The sequence below is a fragment of the Labrus bergylta genome, chromosome 4, assembly GCF_963930695.1.
Source record: "Labrus bergylta chromosome 4, fLabBer1.1, whole genome shotgun sequence".
NCBI lineage: Eukaryota > Metazoa > Chordata > Actinopteri > Labriformes > Labridae > Labrus > Labrus bergylta.
Window position 1 is genome coordinate 4,192,167 of NC_089198.1, and position 12,790 is coordinate 4,204,956.

At 42.8% G+C, this 12,790-nt stretch overlaps 1 protein-coding gene across 1 annotated transcript in view; it reads left to right on the forward strand.

The window, feature by feature from the left end:
- Positions 1–12,790, forward strand: part of myo10 (myosin X) — a 116,719-nt gene that overhangs the window by 43,100 nt on the left and 60,829 nt on the right. The window contains exon 3 of the mRNA XM_065953533.1: positions 3,169–3,327. Within this exon, the coding sequence (XP_065809605.1) occupies positions 3,169–3,327 (159 nt within the window). The remainder of the gene's footprint in view (positions 1–3,168; positions 3,328–12,790) is intronic.

Consider the following 12,790-nt stretch of genomic DNA (forward strand, 5'->3'; position numbering starts at 1 on the left):
AGATATGAATTTGGACTTTTCTGCATGTAACAACATTTAAATTAAAGTTGAGTTAAATTGATTTGAACAACACAGGAGGCATCAGTATTTGAGGAGCTGCAACTGAAAAGAGGGAAATATATAAGAGCATCATCTGCATAAAAGTGAATGATGCGTTTGATAAATCAGAAACGTTATTCACATGCATGCTAAATAATGGTGGTCCGAACATTGAACCCTGGGGCACGCCTTTTGATACAAGTAGGGAAGGGTCAAATACAGGACAAGGACAGTTCATCATATTTTGATTACTCAGAATAAGTACACGGGCTAAATACTGGAAGTTCTGATCTCTGACTTGTGAACGAGAGGAACATGATTTATTTTTTTTACAAGCTAACCTTTTGAGTATCTCTCATGTGTAAAGATTATTCTGGACCCTTTTATATCTCATCTGTTACCATTAGACACATGCACAAGATAAACTGTCCTCTCTACTTGATACTGGTGTTAATATTGAGACTGTTGTCAAATGTTTTGACTTGAGTTTGTTCTCCTCATAGACGTGACCTCAGTCTTTACACTTGTCTGAAGGCTTAGAAAAACACTGACTGAAAACTCTTCAGCATGCAGGAAAAACTTGGACAGAAGATTTTTAAAGACGTTTCTACTTTTCTGGTTTATTTTTCTCTGGTTGTTTTATTCAACAGTAGAGAAAGTCCCTTCAACAGAATCTTCTCCTTCTCGTGTCAGTCAACTTGTACGAAGTACTTTTTAGACATGAGAAAAAAAGAATATAGAAATATGCCTCAGGTTAGACTGATATCTGAATGACTGACTGATGTTAACAGGGAAGCCTCTTCGGTTTTTTCACTCAAGCTTGAGCTGATAAGAAACTCTACAGAGTCCACAGAGAGACATGGAGAGGAGGAAAATGTAGATCGATCCATAAAAACTTTTGTGAGATCCAGGGGAACTTTCCTGAGATTTCACATTTTGTCCTGCAGGTGAATCCCTTCTTTACATTGCAGGAAAATGAGGAACATCAATGATAGAAAAAGCGCAGACACTCATGAGAGTATCTCACTAAAGTTATTAAGGATCAAGCTGAACTTTTCTTCTTCTTCCCTTCAGGGTTTCTTTAAAACTCTGAAAAAAAAGTAATGAAGCTCTGTGTCTAAAAACTTAGTGATACACCTTAAAATGCAAATCCGTCATGATGATCTCCCAGAGAATTTGCCAACTTTAGATAGTGTGGTACTGAAGGACTTTCTGGGTGAGTAGACTATCGCTAAATTAAATACAAGTGGATAAATTAAGATCAGGGATAGTCTGCATTGTAAAAGGAATCATTTCAGTGTCATGACACAGCGTCACAGATATTTATTCTCTGCTGTATCAGCACAAAAGTGTTCCAAATCTGTTATCTGTTGTTTTGTCTCGTCATTAAAGGACAAACATACGCCACAGAGTTTAGTCTTTAGAAGCTGTTCAGCCTTGTCCTCGGACACAGATGATAAGCAGCCGTCTGCTCCCGTTTCATTTTACCAGAACAGGGTCGTATTTACCTCCGCTGTCAGTGTCTGCCGTATGTCACCTCACCTGTGTGCAAGGTGGAGTGAAATATGAGCTGAGAGGAGGGAGTTGTTTTTTAAACATGAAGAGGAAGGTTAACAGTCTGCCCACAGGATATAATCAATGTTACAAAAACATACCAACAGCCAGAGGGGGGAAGTTCAATCAACGCCTTCAAATGGTCATTGATTAAACGTCTTTTCAATGATGGTTATAGACGTCTTTGAGATCTGCAACTTTAGTAAATATGGTTGTTCCTTTGAGGTGAATCTCCTTCAAAGACTATTTTTTAAAATCATGTGAGAATTAACCAGAGATGTGAGTTTACTGGACTTATATTCTACATATTTCCGTTTATCCAACCTGACAAGTTGACCCATGAGACTTTAATTATCCATGAGGATGTTGGTTGGAATTCAGCTTAAACCCTGAAATGTGAACGCTGGAGTGGCTCATGGTGTAGGCCAGAGACATCATCATAGATGTGTTACTTTCTTCCATTTCCTCTGTCATAGCTGTCCGTCGTGTAGAGCCTTCTCACTGAATCATAATCACTACCTTGAGATGCTACATGAGATGCCATAATAAAAGTATTCATTTCCATTTATGAAAAGTCTTGTTGCTTTTATCTGGATCAGCTCACTCCGTCGTGAACAAGCCAAATGGAGCAAACTGAATCTAAACACGAGGATGTAATACTTGTGGTCTCATGTCGACCTCTGGCCTTAAAACCGGCGAGCAAATGAGCCACAACCAGAGCCGACTGAAGGAGGAAGTCGACACGCACCGACTGCACTGTAAACAACTCTGCAGGAAACTGTTCTGCTGGTTGGATGTCGTCCTGAGCTTTTAATGCCTTTTACCTTCTGGGAAATAAATCATCCTTAAGCGTTGGGCAAATGGGATTTACCCATTTTAGAATATTTTCATGGAAAACTAAGGCCTGATTAAAGGAGCAGTATGTAACTGTGACACCTGGTGTTTGAAATGGGTACTGCAGTCTAAATTCTAAACATTGTAGAGAGCTGTCTCGCCCCCGCCCCCTCCTCTGTAGAGTGGATGCTCACACAGGTCACCATGTGGTGGACTCTGAAGCTTCAGTGTTTATCCAGCTCTGCATGGGTCTGTAAACCTTTCTGTGTTCTAACCTCTCTCCATTTTTCAAAAGCATCTCCAATATTGATCCTAGTTTGAGCACGTTTCTGCTCGTGGAGCTTATTAGAAACATGCAGAGGCTTTTTAGGTCGGGTACAATCACTTCTATCTGAACCACTTCTATCTGAACCACTTCTCTTGACCGCTTCCATCGCTGCAACACCTGTTGACCTGATAACTGCTCTCATATCTGACAAACTGAGGGGTGTCCAAAACGGCCGTCAGATTGTTGTATCTGAAAACCCATTAGCTGCATCAGGAAATTGCTGATGTTAGCTTGAAAGAACTTCCTGGTTATGCAAATCATTACGCCTGTTACACGATACATCAGAAAACGGGTTTCAAACCGTACATGACGCAAGAGGAAGGATTTGTTTTTCCTCTTTATCAGCTTTGACTCATGTGAGTGATTTTTATTATAGGCTCACATTGTCTTCGTTTTCCTTTTTTCTCACCCAGGTGTACACCTACAAGCAGAATGCCCTCACCCGACAGAAGGTGCAGCCCATGCACCACAGCAGCATCAGAGGGGTGGAGGACATGGCGACGCTCGAGGACCTCCATGACGGCGCCATCATGCACAACCTCTTCCTGCGCTACCAGCAGAGACACATCTATGTGAGTTTGAACGGTTTTCTAGTGCTGCTGATTTCTCTTTAGAATGACATTATTGTTTGCTGTGTTTGAGACGCTCAGCACAACATCATCAAACCACAAACTAAAGGGAAAGGCAGCCGAGTGTATCTACCTGCATGTGTCAGTGTTTCTGTTGACGGCTCCGTCTGTCAGGGAACTCCGCCTCCTCTTTAAAGCTTTGCTTCACGTCTCATGAAGGACTGATGCTGCTCACTCATTACATAAGAGTGGAGATAAGACGTCTAGACACACAGATAAGAGGTGATGGCTCGGTCAGAAAAACATTCTCGTCTTAGTTTGAAAAAAAAAAAAAGGATGCAAAGAAAGTGAATGATCTGAACGGTCACAGCTGCTGATTGTTTTTGACATCATCATGGACTGATAAAAAAAAAAAAGATTGGAGCTTCTTCCAGTTTGAAACATGCCAGAACAGTAAATAAGATGTCTTTGAATAGGTCGGGATTTTAAGCTACCAGAATTACTTTTAACAAATCAAACTACTTAAACAGGATAAAGTGCTGTTTGTGTTTATTAAAGGGGAATTCTGGTGTTTCTAAACACAGCTCTGTTTGACATATTTTAGGATTTAAATGACTAGTATTAGGTTTCAAATACAATTTTCTTACTCCATGGACATATATGTTAAGTGTAATACAACAGCTGATTATCTAGTTAAATACCGATTAATCTCATGTTGTTTTGTCCCTTCAGGCTCTCCGTAGATAGTCGTCCTCAGTGTCTCCCTGTAGTCTCAGTGATGTAAAAGAAGGACACTGCTGCATCTCTGAATGTCTCATTTCACTTCAACAAACTCTCAGACAGCTCAGCTGACGAGTCCAAAGTCATATCCACCTTATGACATCACACATTGACCTCATGACATCACACATTGACCTTATGACATCACACATTGACCTTTGTTACCGTTCCTTTGAGCTGTTTTGACCTCAGTTTGGGATCCCTAACCACTTCCTGTTTCTATGCTTAACTTCATGTCCTAACCTTCACTCTACAGGAAGGGCCTTACTTCATTTCAAAATAAAAGCACACAGCAAGTAAAGTACTCTGAGCTTAAGACAGTACACACTTTCAAAATAAAAGCCTTACAATTTGCATTTTAAAATGCGAAAACAATTGAATTTCAGTCATGCAATTAAAATGTGATTCATCGTGATTAAAAAATTTAATTATTTGACAGCCCTGGTTATTTCATAACAAATAAACACACACACACTTGGATCTGACTTTTTGCAGTGTAGTTTTTTTCAGTGTTACATTTCAGCCATTTCAGCTTCATGTATGTGTCTATTTCTTCTACTTTTTAGTGATTCAGAGCTTGAATATAAATCAAATACATCGCCCTTGGTTCTCTAAAACTAGCTGACTTGACCTTTGAACTAAGCATCCGTCCATTGTCAGCACAAGATAAGCCGATCTTGAAATAAATGTGGAGTTTTTGCAGCGATGCTCCCTGTGGACATACTCTGTCAGAAAAGGTTTGTCTTTCTTTCTCTGACTTATTAAAAGCAGACGACACTGAAGGCTGAGCTCCAGGTTCACTGGTGTGAAAAACATGTTGGGGGGGGTTGATTGAAAGGTATGTTTAACTTGTTTGAGTGTAATACACGGTGTACTGGAAACACGTGTTCAGACGCAGCAGGTTGTCCATGGTGGTTTTGAAAAAGAGAATGTTACATGTTTGATTAACGCTTCATTGTGAACTAAAGGAGGTCGTGTTATTTGAATAAAAGCCCCTGAACTTTAACTCTGAAGAGGAACCGGGGTTTTTTCCTGAGCCCTCCTTTTAGCTCAGACTGAGAGAAAGGTTAAACCCTGCGTATCAAAGAATAGCAGCTTCTAAAACGACTGTTTGCATTCATCATGTCTGAGCCACACGGAGCTCAGAATAGAGATCTGCTGCAACAGAATGAAGGGGACTTTATTTTTGTTTCATGGGGACGGACAAACCGGCCGTTGTTGGAGGAAGTCGAGAAAGACGGCCATCGTTCAAAGTGACATGAAACTTAATCTTCTCATGTGAGCCTGAGAATAAATCTAAAACCTCCTCGAGGGTGGACTTTAGAAGCAAGAGATCTCAAACTTTACTCACTAAGCGTCCTACAAAGAGTCGCCCTCACCCCACTTGGACACCAAACTGATTTCTTCACACAGCCGTCGATTCCAGCACAATATTCTTGCCCCGTGTTTGATAATTCCCTCTGCGTTTCAGGCTTTCAGCGTGTGGAAGCACGGCACAGCGCAAACTCCACATACACACACACAGTCACCCCTGATTTCCACATACTTCACACAGCACCACCCTGATGTTTGCTGCTACTATAGTCAACGATTTTGTTTCCACAGCGAGCGCCGCGGCCCGTCTCCAGAGCTCCACTACGCTCTGCTCCCTTTCAAATTACTCTGCAAGCCTATTTTTTTAGACTGAGTTGGCTGCAAGCACGCGTCATGCTGGACAGAACAGAACGACCCGAACAGGAAGTCAGACAAGGAAATGCACAATTTCAAAATGAAACACGATCGTATTTTTCATCACTTTATCAACATAACATCAAAAGAGGCACCGAATGAACAACAAATCTTCCTCAGAAAGACAAAGCAACTTGTTGTTTGAACATTTTTCTCTGTATTCCCGCGTGATCTTGTAGTTCTCGTTTGATGTGGTTACAGCTGACCGCGGCGCGCACAGAATATTTGGAATTTGGGATCGAAATTGAATGTATAAAGAGTTGAGGTGGAACGAGGAGTGAGAGGTAGTGAATCACTCGTCTGTTCATCCAGTTTATTATTGAGTCACAGAATGTTCAACAATAGAAACGTGTCCCTGATTTACTCAACGAGCTAACAAAGCTGCTCTGTTCCTGTTGACCCCGCCCCCCCACCCCGTCAGGGTAGAGCGACCTGTGACACCCCCCTGTGTGAATGTGCAGCATGTGAACCCCGGTGTGAATGTATGTAGAAAACAAAGCAGTATGTAGGACAAATAACTCTCCTCCATCACGGTCTCGTTTTCACTTTCTCCTGCAGAACACCGAACGCCGCTGACAAAGGCATGCCTTGTTTCTTTCTGCAGCCACCGGCCGCAGTAACCTTTGACAAATGCCGTCTCGTTACCTTAATCGCATCTGAATGCTCCCGTATGGTTGAAATTATCCAATCAATTCATCACAGCCGCGTTCTGACGGGGCGCTTTTTTTTCTTTTCTTCTGCAGGCCAAAAGGAAAAGCTAAGAGGGAAAATTAGAGGAGAGGTTTTTCGTGAGGAGGGCGGCGGTACACCGACGGGGAGGGGCTAAGAGCACATAAACACTCTCTGAAACATCAAATGTTTGGATTTGAAACGGTGACCCAGATTCTGGCTTTCAAAAAAATGTAATTGATAGATTTTAAAGAAAGTCAGCACAACTCAAGTTCTCACAGTGAAACGAGCTGAATAAACCGATTTCTGTTTTCATTACAGTCTATCTGTGAGAAAGAAAATAGAACATCCTGGCCTCTTCATTCCTGACACATGTCCGTCCTCTAAAGCCACACACTCGAAGATTTTTTTTTAAACGAGGGAGACCACGGACAAAAATACAGTTTCAACCGATTGTTTACTTTATGATCCTCTGAACGCGCTCACTAGCCGACTCGACCAGACCGGGAGGCCACACACCCGCAGTTTAAGTTTGTTGTAACTGTTTCACAGACCCGAGAGCTCACAGAAAGTTACATGATAAAACGTCAGAAGGAAAAAAAAATATGGCGGACGGTCGACGTCGTCAGCTGGATTTGCTGCTGTGCGTTTGAAAAACAAAGAATTTGGCCGAATTTTGTTGGTTTAGCACACAAAGATCTTCACTTCAGCTGTGGTTCCTGTCTGCTCTGTATGCTTTTAGACGAGGTGTGAAAAGTCGATCAAAGGAGAAATGTTTTTTTGGGTTTTTTTTTTAAAGTCACATTAACACCGCGGGGCGAATCACAGGTGAAGCTCCTGACCTCCTAAAGGCGAGTTTGGCTTCCTGGAAACGTCCCCGCGGTGAAAATGGGGGTCGAGGAAGGTGAGATGATGAGTTAATGCATGAGGTGAAAAGCATCAGAGCGAGGGGGGCCCCCCGTGTCATAACCGGTCAGGGGCCCTGAAATTCCTGAAATCACCCCTGCTGACTTCTTAGAGATAAAAAATAAAAAGAGCATTAATGAGTTTAACTATCAAACGAATCATCTCACTGTCGCTTTTTATTTTGATGTCTTTAAAACAACACATCAGCGTCGTGTACTTTAACTTACTGACCTTTTTATCAAGGCCTCTAAAAGTGATTATCTTAAAGATATTTTTGCATGTTATTACCAAAAGCCTGAACTGAAAGACGCCCAGAAGAGCAGCTGTGGTTTTAAAATGTTGATAGTCTGATTTGAAAATGAAGCTTTATTCTAAGACTTTAGATTTAAATAAGACTTTAAATTCACTCACTGATTTCTCAGTGTGAGTGAAACCGGCTCACAGGTCCTGGTGTTGTGCTAAATTTATGTTTGACCACTTCACTGTAAAATTTCCAATCGAAGCACGTTTATTTGTCTAATTTATACACTTCCGATTTCCAGATTTCAACAGACATAAACAAGGACAAAGTGAAAATATATCAGCCAACAGGGAGAGTGTGTCTTGATATGATAAATGTAAATGACCTCAGACATCTCAGGTCAAATCAAATGAACTCACTGCATGTGTGCAGATGTTCTGATATTTTATGAACATCACAGGTCGAATGCTGAAATCGGATGTTTTTCTGGACTTGTCAGGTCAATGATGTTGATCAGAAACAGTTTGTGAAGACGCAGACTTTCAGACATTTTCTGTTTTATTTTAGTGAAGCGAGTTAGCCTGAGCGCTACCTCTCTTTGGTGTTAGCATCACATGGATGAACGGGGAATTTTAGCCCCCTGAGGCTACCTGTGTGTGTGTGTGTGTGTGTGTGTGTGTGTGTGTGTGTGTGTGTGTGTGTGTGTGTGTGTGTGTGTGTGTGTGTGTGTGTGTGTGTGTGTGTGTGTGTGTGTGTGTGTGTGTGTGTGTGTGTGTGTGTGTGTGTGTGTGTGTGTACAATCTTTAGCTTCTACGATTGTAACCAGCTGTGCTGTCGACTGGTGGCCTCACTCGTCTCCTCTGTGGAAGCAAAAACACACACACACACACACACACACACACACACACACACACACACACACACACACACACACACACAGTGAATCTTTGTCGCTCCATTTTTTATTCTCTCTCTTTAAGGAATCTCTCTGTGAGATACTTTCCATCTTTCATTCAAACACACTGACACACACACTCATTTTTCTATCACACTTCATGACACACACTAAACACACACACTAAACACACACACTAAACACACACACTAAACACACACACACAGGAATGAATTCAGGCGTGAACTCCTCTGTTCAGGGGGTCGGTCGCTCAAATCAAGAACAGGAACTTTGTCCGTCTCATATATTCTGTATTTAGCGTATGATGTCATAATGATGTCATCTTATGGCTGGAAATTCCTTCTCTGGGTCACACGTCTCGTTTTACAGAGCTGAGACCCACTTCAGCCCAGACTGATAAAGACACTGTTTCTGATGCTCACATGTTTTGTTTGGTAACTTGAATGCCGACTGAAACGGGCTGGTGAACCCTCGACGAAATCTTCTTTGGTCTGAAGGACTCACAACGGGCGCCCCTTAAAAACCTCCACCTTCCTCTTCATTTGACATGTTTGCGACATGATTAACACACGCTGAACTCCCACTTGAACCAGAACAAACGGCCGCATTAAGCCCAACCCTGACTCCTGTTCATCCTGACTCTGTGAAACATGTTCATGTCACCGTGGGCTGACGAGGCGTGACCATGCAGAATCCATCAGATCACATGAGAACCAGCCGTCACACATATGTGAGCTAGTTTGCTCCACTACAACTCCTCTACAACCAGAAAACACTTCTCTACATCTCTCACCAGAATCAAACGTCTTCCTCCTTTCAGCTCTGATGGGAGACGTTGCCAACTCGGTCAGTTTGAGCACACAGAGCGGAATCCGTCTGGTGACTCGTTCTGCTTATTTTTAAACAGTCTGCTGCCGAGCCGCTGACAGACTGAACCAGCCAGCTGCTGCTCCTCTCAAACAGAGAGGACGGATGTGTGGAGCGACTTCTAGTTTAGAAAGCTGACAGCGTTGTCTTTGAATGACCAACAACGTGCTTATCACCTCGTTTAACACAAAATACCAGAGAGCGAACGACCACACGGTGGATTTCAAAGCAACAATCTCTAACTTTTCCTCCATAAAGTCGTTGTTTCAAAGTCGATCTAATAAGACAAAAACTTTCAACACGGCGTCGCTCTCATGTCCACAGATCACCCAGGTCGCCTGCTTTCAGCGCTGTGGAAGTGAAAGGGGGTTCGGCTTTACGGCACAAGCCAGTTAGAGAGCGAGCGAGAAGCCGAGTGTACATCCCTGCTGATATTATTCAGAGTAGATTGAAACGTAACTTTAAGCTGTATCGTTATTGGTTTCATCGTTGTCTCATGTTTAGCAGCTTTACCGGCTGCAGGAAGTCGTCTGACACAAGTTATGTCTCCTAAATCCTTCTCATACCAAACATTGTCTCTGTAGACGCTAGCAGAGTCATATTTGAGCAAAAACCCTGTCAGTCGACATGAGTCTTCTCTTGTTTCTCACAACACCGCTCCTCTGCTTGTCAACAGATGCATGTTGTCTGGGAGGGGGGAGTAGTGGGGGAGCCAAAAAGGTGATGTGTTTTAAGACAGTGCAGTTGCAAACCGAAACCTTCGGTGGGTGCCAAAGTGCACCAAACCAAAGTCCTACATGATGTATAGCTTTAAAGTCGGTTGGTGTAAAATCTAGCGAGAGTTTCATCACATTAGTCCACAGTAGAAGATCTGATGTGTGTCTCCTCATACATACACAACACCATTTAGAGACCACACTGAAGCACTAACCCGGCTTTACGAAGAGCAGAACTTTTGCATGTGCAGGAGATCTATTTACATTTTAAAGGATTAATCTGAAGCTGTGGACCATCTCAAGAGTCTGATTGCTGTCAGATGTGAAGTCGAAGCCATCGAGCTTGAAAACTTGAAACCCGGAGACAAAAGAAATGGATGCACGTGTGGTTTTGTGCCAAACATTTCTATCATGTTTTTTGGGGTTTGCTAATTATAGTCATTTTGGCAGAATTTCTTCAGCCATCTGTTATTTGTTAAGTCATCTCGCTAACAGACAAACAGATTAGTCTGGAATCTGGTGGACGCAACACTTTTGGCTCAGCGGTTACATTTGGTTGCAATATCTTTGATTTTATAACGATCCTCATTAGCCTGTGTGTATTTCATTGTGCTTTTTTTTTACTTTATTGCCAAAAACAGTAAACTCTTTTAGCGTCTGAGGTTTTTAAATATGGTCAACAAGTTAGTGAAAATATGAGAATTCACCGTAAATCAATGTTGTGGTTTGAGCTCTTAAAGGAGCAGTATGTAACTCTGACCCCTAGTGTTTAAAATGGTTACTGCAGTCTAAATTCTAAACATCATAGAGAGCTGTCTCCCCCCCCCCCCCTCTCACTCAGGTCACCATGTGGTGGACTCTGAAGCTTCAGTGTTTATCCAGCTCTGCATGGGTCTGTAAACCTTTCTGTGTTCTAACCTCTCTCCATTTTTCAAAAGCATCTCCAATATTGATCCTAGTTTGAGCACGTTTCTGCTCGTGGAGCTTATTAGAAACATGCAGAGGCTTTTTAGGTCGGGTACAATCACTTCTATCTGAACCACTTCTCTTGACCGCTTCCATCGCTGCAACACCTGTTGACCTGATAACTGCTCTCATATCTGACAAACCGAGGGGCGTCCAAAACGGCGGTGTGGGGGGGGGGGGGTCTTAAAACCTTCTCTGGTCCAAACAAATCCAGAGCATTCAGGTCTGCCTCGTGTGTAGGACTTTTGTTGGCTAATAATTGCCTAGCATCTATTTAGCAAAGAAAGCGGGATAGCTAGTTCCTTTTTACTGCTATTTCAAGACACACAGAAATCCACAGTGCTTCATAGAGGCGTAGAAATAGATGAGACAAAATATAAATGTGTTTTTAGGTAATCAAACATTTCTGTAATTTCTTTGAGCTGAAGTTTGACGTCTGCAGGAAACCTGTCAAAAAGCTGCTATTGCTTCATTTTGAAGATAAATGGGCATTCCTCTCCCCCGAACGACCCGACTTTAGCAGATGTGGGGGCTTCCATCCATCAAAAAAACATATTAAACATGAGTGCTGGATCAAGAATGCTTTAATCGCCAAGTATAACAAATGTGCAGGAATTTGCCTCTGTGACACGGTAACTAACTCAGTGCTTGCTGTATATCCCCCCCCCCCCCCTCCTCTCTTCTACATTTCCTGCTGTCTGTCAGGCAGGTTGGACGGCACTTTGCTTCTGATCCTCCAGTTTTTCTCTCTCCATCTGGTCTTCATTTTCCCCCCCTCGCTACGTTTATCTGGACCCGTCTCAGACAGATTAGAGTTTTTGGACGGGTCCGACTGCCTCGTGCCTCCCTCTGTTCTACAGTTACTCCGTCAACAGCGACTGACGCCCCTCTGTAAACACACAGTCGCTGTAGCTCATCTGTCATCAGGTGGGAGAGCCACTGTCGGGCAGTTTGACCTGTGACCCTCTGTCTGTCTGAGTAGTGATACTGGACTCATAACTGGAAAAATTATTTAGGACTTGGCCCTAAAAAGTATTACAGTACGTGGCAACCTGCATCATTTTGAACAGGTTTGGAGGAGGGCAGTGATGGACTGATAAAGTCGGGGTTGAGCTGGTCGGGTGAGACCAGAGTCTGGGGTCAGAGTCCCCTTGTGAAATAAAACAAGTGTGCTTTTGTTTTAATCTACAAACAGACTGTTTTACATTAACCTTGAGTTAGAAAGAAACAAAATCGTCCTCTGAAGGGTTCCTTAAAGTTCAGCTATTCTGCTGACTCCCATTTTAAAACTCACATACAATGTTACAATTCTAAATGTTCTTTGGCAAAGTTTCAGATCATGAGGTAAACACATGTTGGAGTAATCCCAGGATGAGCCTGCAGAGGGCGCTGAACAGCTTGTTCTTCAAATCAGGCGATAGTTCCGCGATATGAAACCAAGAATTTCAGCAGGCGGCTTCAAGCCTCTACGTAAGCTGGTGAAACTTCTTTACATAGACTCTCTTCTCCCAGCACTGGAGAGCAGCTGCAGCCCTGCAGCGTTCTGACCCTGATAGGCTTCCAGAGAGCTGGCCAATCAGAAGGGAGTGGGCACACTGGGAGGCGGGCCTTAGAGAGACAGAAGCTGAAACAAGCTGTTGCAGGCCGAGGCTGAAATGAGGGGGTTTCAAAGCTCTG